Here is an 8,221-nt window from a genome sequence, read left to right as displayed (position 1 = left end):
AACCCTCTAATCCCACAATTACAAAGGGGACAGGGAGAGGGAACACTGCTTTTTGATGGACAGCGATACTTCTATTTTGTTCATTCTCCCAAATATAGTGAAACAGAAGGATTATTTATGAAGACTGAATTTATGGTACTGTTCCTGAAGTTTTTTACCATGCTGTCCTCTCAGATCCATTATACTCTCATATATCCTTTCCTCCTTTCCTTTTTCACATTACAGGTCTCTGTTCCTTTCCCCTTCATTTTCTTCTGTTCCTCAATGTTGCCTCCTTTTTGGCCCCTCAGGTCCTCTTAAAAAGTTTCCTAAGCTTTCAGAATCACTTACTGCAGAGGCTTTTGCTGCCTCTAGTCTCTTGATCCCAAGGATCTGCTGAACCGTTTTGCTTGCCTGTGACAGCCTTGCATTCTGTCACTCTTCATCTCCACAGAGCAACTACAGGAAGTTAATTTAAATTAAGTTTAAATGAACAGTGACCTATTTGAGAAGTCTAGGGGAAGCCAGAGTCAAACAGATCCTCTTCTGCGTAGTTTCAGAAAGCAAAGTCTGTATAGAATGTTATAAAATGAGTTAGACTTCAGCCACCAACTCACAAACCTTTCAGATACAGTAAACAAAAAGCAAAACGATAACACTCCATCCCTTCCAAAGTGACAAGAAAGACTATTAAGTGCACAGCACCACCAGACAAAACAGTTTTTCAACAGTGCTTTTAATCCCCCTGGTAATCAAAAATCCTTCAAGTTCCTACCTTATGTAATTAGAAGTACTTCCACAGCTGACTGGTAATTAATCAGGAGGCTGTCTTTTCTTTTACTAACCCCTTTCTCTCACATGCACTCATTTATGCAATTTTTATACCAACATTAAATCCATAAGTTTCCCTTTAAATACCATCTCTCTCTCTCTGGGCAGGTCTTCTATGTAAATTAGAATCCTGGAGACTAAGTTTTAATGAAAATGAATTAGATATCAAAATGTGATCTTAAAGGAGCAATATGAAAAAGTAAAACCTGATTCTCCTTAAAAGGACAGTGGCGTCAATTACTTTTTCTCTTTCATTTCACTCCTAGAAGGATAAAATCAAGTAACACTTTTTTTCTAACAAGTTTCATTCATTTTTCTCAGTTCCATGCTTCCAACTTTCACACAGTGGGCTACAATATTTGCTGTTTATAAACTGCACTTGATAACGTTTCTAATTAAAAATCAGTAGTTGTGGGTCACCTAACAGTTACCATAGTAGACAACAATAGGTAGTTCTCACTTTCACCCAAGGTTCTCAAATTCTTTATGAATGAATCCTCAAACACTTTGGAAACTCAAATGGTATTATGGCCATTATATTGATGGGGAAAGGGAAGCATAAGAAGGTGAAGTGACTTGTTGAAGGCCACACAGCAAGTCAATTTCACAGATGGGAATAAAACTCAGAAGTCTTGATTCTGTCCTATACACTGCTAATAAAGCAAGGATTTGTAACTTGGTATTCTGCAAAATTCCTTATTAAGAAAACCAGTCTCCCTTGTACTTTACATCTGAGCTTGGCCTACGTGGTGGCATGTTATAAATGGCATCAGTTAGCATTCTGGCAGCTACCGGCAGGTGGCCAGCTTGACATTAAAGGGGGCTAAATTTTCAGAAAATGGTGAAGACCTGAAATCTGAAAAGTCAACCTTCTTTAGTGCCTAAAGTTGGGACATCCAAATCACTAGTAGGTCACTTCTGAAAAACTGAGGCCTTCGCCAGCATGGCTGCAGATCAGCTAAGGAAACAGCTTATAAAATTGAATTTCTGAAGCAAATCTTATATTGGTCTCAATATGGTGGTGTATTCAGCAAACTCTGATAGAGATATTTTTAAAGGTTCCCAATTCTTTCTGCAGGTAACAGCATAGATAGCCTTTCCAAGCTAGCTAATCTTCTCTTTTGATTAAAAAGAGGCTATCAGCTACCAAGTTTGAATATCACATTTGGGTCCCCAAAACTCTGGAATTATCAGTGTGAGACAGTGTGAAAGGGGTACAACTAGCAGCCTCTACTGTCTGATAAGCAGTGGCATCAAATAAGCTCCATTCAAATCTCTTCACAGAAATATAGTCATTGTGAGGTTATGCCTATATGGAGGGAAGAGGACCTAGATGGGGAGAGACAAGATTGTAGAAAGGCACAAAGGCATTACTGAGAAGAACTCCCCTTTCTCCAGAATTTCAGTCCTTCATTTTGCTTCATAAACTCCATGATTACAGGATTGTATAGATAGCAACACCTAATAACATAAGGCAGTACTGTAGAACTGTCAGTCCAAAACTGGATACCAACATTAAAATAAATTCCCACTGTTTTAAAATGAAGTGATATTCACACGAGCAAAAGAAAAATAAAAAATTAAGAACTTTAAACAGCCAGTGAAGTGAATCTTCTTTGAAACATTTACCAATTCAATCCTAGAATCACTAAAATTAAAGATTACTCGACATTTGCTGCTGCTCAACTTGTACAATCAAATGGAGCTGCCTCTTTGCGATGGCAGTATTCAAATCCCATAAAAACTCAAGCAGCATGCCTTTCAAAAGCATCTCCATAGGGACAAACTGCAAAACCTGCTGTGGAGAGTCTGAGCTGAACAAAGAGCTCATTAGTTTATTCAGGTGCTGCAGGTACTCAACAACTGGATTTGGAAGACCTCGATAGCCAATACACAATAGAACAGCACTGGTCCCGAGAGGTTCAGAGGATATGGGGCAAGCAAATGTGATGTAGCTGAAACAGCCGTGCAGCACAAAAATCAGGCCAGCTGTGAAGCGTGTAAAACAAGAAAGAACAGGCAGAATCAAAGCATCTCCCAGCTGAAGCTGATTAATCGCACGCAGAAGGCAGTCTAAAAGATGCTGCTGATATTTTGGCTCTCCGTCATGAAGCAAAGAACAGCTGAAAGTCAAGAGTGTGGCTGACTCCAGGAGCCTAACTTCCATGTTGGACTGGCTTTTGATGTCACAAAGAGACGGAAAGCCCACCACAAGACACTTGATTTGGTCACTGCATCCTTCATTTGGTACCTTCTGATGGTACTTAGTAAGGCTAGACAACTCAGATAGTATCAGTGCCTCAGTAAGAACATTGCAAGAATGACACGGTTGTTGTGTTCGTCTGGAAAGGGAACTAGTTTTTAGTCTGCCTACTAATGATTCTTTAATGGCTTCATTGAGATTCTTCAAGACATCACCGTCACAGAATGGAGAGCATTTTACTCTTGGCAGCCTCTTTCCCTCCAGGATGTACCATAAATTACATTCAAGGTTACGGGAAGACCCCTCCAAAATGCAGCTTTTCCCAACATTACTTAAAGTGTGCTCTTCACCCCAATGATTAAGATAGCCTTTGGCCACCTTATCTTCCCATGTCAGGGATTCCAGCATCTTTCTTTCATTGTATGTACTAAAATATTCGTTCCTCTGTCCAAACCATTTTGCATTCATGCTGCACCCTACATGAGATTTCTTCACTAGCCAGTTATTTCTTGTAATGTGTTTCAGGTGAAATTTTTGCATGAAAAATTCCACTGCACAGTCCCTTAAGTTATTCAGCTTTACTTGTTCTGCTTCCCCAATGCACTCAAAGAGTCGGATGTTCTCAGATATAGTCTCTATTTGGTACTTGTGAAAGAATGCACAGCATTCTTCATGCATTTTAAGAAAAGATTCTGGAATCACATGTTGGGGAAAGAGCGCTTTGTTAACCATTTCTGTTCCAAAGTTCTGCATCATCTTGGACAGCACAGGATGAATGGCCTCTCTGCCCATATAATGAAGACAAACTACATAGACCTCAGAGTTCCCGGCTTTGCTAGTGGCAGGTTTAAAGACATAGACCTCCTCGAAGGAACAGTTTAGCAGAAAAAGCAGATTGACAGAACAATGTTCAAATAAAGTGAACATCTTCAAAACAAAGGAGCCACCATTGCCAAGGATCATTAAAGCAGTGACTGCTTCACAGTAATGTAGAGGTGAGACAAGCGCTTCTTGTTCACCTGGATTTCCTTGGCAATCAAAACTCCCATCAGCAGTTACCAAGTGAACAGTGGTCATATTACTTATGAAGTGCTGAAGTCCAGTTAGATGTTTCAATGTCATCACATCCCCAGTATTATCTGGGCCAAAATACCACCATGGCAAGGTATTTGCAATAAGTCGGTCATCCATAATCATCACAAGGGTGTCATTTGCTTCATGATATGGGTTTAAGGTATTGGCTACCCAGTTCCAATCGCAGGGAATGTGATGAGATTTTATGTAGTGGTTGAGACTTGCTATAAAAGCACCAGGTGCTTCACAGAGATGGACAGAATTGAGTTCTCCATTCTGAAGGGCTTCTTTTGGGAGAAGGGGAAAACTGCACAAAATCTCATGGAACTTGCACCAAGCCTGGGTACACAACTCAGCATTTACAGATTTCTTCACACGAGGAATGATTATCCCAGCTCTGTTGGTGAAGGAAGTGTGCTGATGCCATGCATCCAATTTCTTATCACTCAGTTGGTTTTTGACTTCATTCATGGAGTCCTTCAGAGCAAGGAGTGTATTGAATTCCTTGTGATTGCAGGTAAACACATCACTGGAATCTGGCAGCTTCCATTCACTATTCGGTGGTTTTGTATATGAGAACTTCTTCTCAAAGAGCTCCTCAATTTCAGCAAGAATCACAGGGCTGAATTTTTCAAGATTGGTGGTCTGCTCAACATAAGGCTTCGTATATTTGTTCATTCTCGGACTAACCCACAATCTGGGGAGGGGAAACAAAGAAAAGATAAGGGGATTAACATGAACCGAACCAATGACACCTTCCCAACCATAAGAAAAAACAGAACAAGTTAAAAAAAAACAACCTAAACAGATCATGCATTTGTAAAGTTTAAGAAAAAGTTAGCTATTTCAACTTGTCTGGTTTTAGAGTTTGTGCTCCAGAATGAGAAGGGGGAAATACGTTACTGAGACATTCTAAGAGTGGAATAAAAAGTTACACAAGTAGTACTGCTTTGGAGTAAGACCTTCATTTTGACCCAGTGCATACACATTTAAACAGAAAACAGATTATGCCTTAAATTCCCCAGGTGCTTATTAACTAGTAAAAGTTATCCAACTGATATAGAAAGGTAACATTAGGGAGAGATCTGGGAGAATTGGTGTGAGGCATGCGGGGAAAAGAACAGAGGCAAGGCTGGAATAGCAGCAGGAAGGAACCAAGCTGCTACAGCATGTGTCACAGAACTTTAAGAGACAATTCAGACTCTTGGCAGGGCAACAGTTGGGTTCTCAGTTCAGAGTCAACATTTTAACTCAAGAAGCATTATTTAAGAAAAATGGACCAGCAGTTTGGGAGCCAAGAGATTCCCCCACCCAGTTCTGCATATAGTTTCACCTACCACAAAAAATGCAGCAATTTAACAGAAACACTGCAGAACAGTTTAGGAAAAGCAGTGAAAAATACTATATTGCAATTGAAAGGAATAGAGAGGGGCAAATTGTAACTATCCCAAACAAGAATTTTGGCCAACACATCTGGGCTAACACAAAAGATGGAAGCTGGAAACTTCATCCTCATGACATAAATGCAAGCTTGATTAATTTCTTAACAAGCTCACTTGTTATCCAGACTTCAAACTTTGATTTCACAAATTGAGTGTGTCATCTTCTACCACCACCCACACTCATACCAAGCCTGCACTTCGAAAATGGAAGTAAGTTCTGGTGGCCCCCAACTCAAAAAAGATGTATTAGAATTGGAAGTAGTATAGAGAAGGGGGGTATGGAACAGCTTCCATATGAGGAGAGATTAAAAAGACAGATACTGTTCATCTTAGAAAAGAGACAACTAAGAGGGGATAAGAAAGAGGTTTACACACACACAAAAAAAAAAAGAAACGAAAACGGTGTGGAGAAAGTGAATAGGGAAGTGTTATTTACTCCTTCACACAACACAAAAATTAGGGGTCACCCAATGAAATTAATAGGGAGCAGCTTTAAAACAAAAATGGAAATATTTCTTCCTGAGAAAGAAGTAGCATGGTTTTGCAGCTAAGGCACTAGGGCCTTGGCTACACTGGAGAGTTGCAGTGCCGGTAGTGGCTTTACAGCGCTGCAACTTACTCCCCATCCACACTGGCAAAGCACATACAGCGCTGTATCTCCCTGGTTACAGCGCTGGTTGTACTCCACATGGACAAGAGGAATAAAGAGAACAGCGCCGGTGCTGCGGCGCTGGAGTGCCAGTGTAAACAGCGATTAATCTTACTATGCTGTAACTGACCTCCGGAATTTTCCCATAATGCTTTTAACTAAAGAACTCTCTTTGTTTTGTTATGATGTCTCTCTCTGTTTTGTTGTGAACTCAGGGCTCCGAGGCTGCTTATCTAAAAAAGAAACACAGCTCCTGTTTGCTTGAGCAGAGGCAGGCAGGGAATGTCCACAGCTAGTGTTTGCTTGAGGAGAGAAACAGCACGGCCGGGGGAGGGGCGGCGGGGGAGCAGCAGCTGCTTATCTGGTCTGAAGGCTATTTGCATTTAAGAGTGAATTAGAGAGGGATGGGGGAAGTGGTCAGAATTTGCCAGGCAGGGAGCTGACACAGTGTCGGCTCCAAAAATCCACTCTCTCTCTCTCCCCTCCATGCTCCCTGTCACGCTCCACCCCACCCCCCTCTTTTGAAAAGCACGCTGCAGCCACTTGAACGCTGGGATAGCTGCCCATAATGCACCACTCCCAACACCACTGCAAATGTGGCAACACTGCAGCGCTGGTAGCTGTCAGTGTGGCCACACTGCAGCGCTTTCCCTACACAGCTGTACGAAGACAGCTTTAACTCCCAGCACTGTACAGCTGCAAGTGTAGCCAAACCCTGGGTTTACTGAAAATCAAGCAAAAAAGGTTCAATGTGGACTTATTTTATAGCCCACCACAGACCTCCTGTGACAGTAGGTGGAGGTGTAATTTCCAGTTCAGGTAAACATATTGGCATTAATTTTGCTCAAGTTAGCACACTCTGGGTATGGCTATACTTGAAACTTCAAAGCGCTGCCGCGGCACCGCAGCAGCGCTTTGAAGTGTGAGTGTAGTCGCAGCGCCAGTGCTGCGAGAGAGCTCTCCCAGTGCTGCACGTACTCCACATCCTCATGGGGTTTAGCCCGCAGCGCTGGGAGCTGTGCTCCCAGCACTGCGGGACTGTTTACACTGACGCTTTACAGCGCTGTATCTTGCGGCGCTCAGAGGGGTGTATTTTCACAACCCTGAGCGAGAAAGTTGCAGAGCTGTACAGTGCCAGTGTAGCCATGGCCTAAAAAACACAGTGTAGCCACAACTGCACAGGCACAAGGACAGGCTAGTCACTCACATACAATCCTGTCTGAAACCCTAGGGACACACTCCAGCTCCAGTGCAGACATATCCAAAGAGACTTAGGGACAGCTACACTAGAGCTGAGAGGGAGCCTCACAGTCCAGGCAGAAAGATTCATGATAGCAAGTATACTAAAAACAGCAGTGTGGACATAGGGGCTTTCAAGCCCATCTGACTCCGTAGGTACACGCTTGGGTTGCTTTAAAGCCACAGAATCCACACTGCTATTTCTCCTGTGCTAGCTGAAGCCCCCCTAGCACAAGTGTTTCTAAGCAGGCTGGGAGTTTTGCTCCCTGGTGCAATACAGACACACCCTCTGTGCCTTGGGGATAACACTTCCCTACCTTATGGGAGTGCTCAGAGACTAGAGGGATGGGGTCAAAGAACTCCCCAGAGCATGAAAAACAACACAGTTAGCGTCTCCCAGGGACCCCACGATCAAACCCATCACTGCTCGCAGGGTCGATACTTGTCCGTCTGATCCTGACAAGATTTAAGCACGTGTATAACCGCAACGGTAGTTTTGAACCCAGCCCGATGCCAGTAGGAAAGCGGACTCGGGCGGCCCGCCTGCAGCGACCGGGGCGGGAAGAGAACAGGCCCGAATGGCCTGGCCGCACCTCTTATTCATAGGCGCTGGGGCAGCTTGGCTTGGGCTGCGGCGGCGCAGGCGGTTTCGGACAAGGCTCCGCGGGACTCCCCAGTCTCTGGGCGGAGACCGCTCACTGGACCCGGCAGCTGCCCGCGGGTTGGGGGGAGGGTTCCCCACGGGCCCCGCTTCTGGGCGGGCGGCCCCAAGCGGCTCCGCGCGCTCGGCAGAGGCCCGGGGAG

At 43.7% G+C, this 8,221-nt stretch overlaps 1 protein-coding gene across 1 annotated transcript; it reads right to left on the bottom strand.

Annotated features, from left to right (window-relative positions):
• Nucleotides 1-1,709: 1,709 nt before the first annotated feature.
• CMTR2 (cap methyltransferase 2) lies at nucleotides 1,710-4,783 on the bottom strand. Its single transcript, XM_032795386.2, has one exon. It carries the CDS (start codon nucleotides 4,763-4,765, stop codon nucleotides 2,465-2,467), a length of 2,301 nt encoding a protein of 766 aa, XP_032651277.2. The 5' UTR covers nucleotides 4,766-4,783; the 3' UTR covers nucleotides 1,710-2,464.
• Between the last annotated feature and the right edge of the window lie 3,438 nt (nucleotides 4,784-8,221).

Source organism: Chelonoidis abingdonii, chromosome 19 (genome assembly GCF_003597395.2).
Source record: "Chelonoidis abingdonii isolate Lonesome George chromosome 19, CheloAbing_2.0, whole genome shotgun sequence".
NCBI lineage: Eukaryota > Metazoa > Chordata > Testudines > Testudinidae > Chelonoidis > Chelonoidis abingdonii.
The sequence above is the reverse complement of the archived record's forward strand: the minus strand, read 5'-3'. Positions and strand labels throughout refer to the sequence as shown.

What these genes read in the sequence shown, in the direction of transcription:
- CMTR2 (XM_032795386.2), bottom strand. Translation starts at nt 4,765, where the DNA reads ATGAACAAATATACGAAGCCTTATGTTGAGCAGACCACCAATCTTGAA.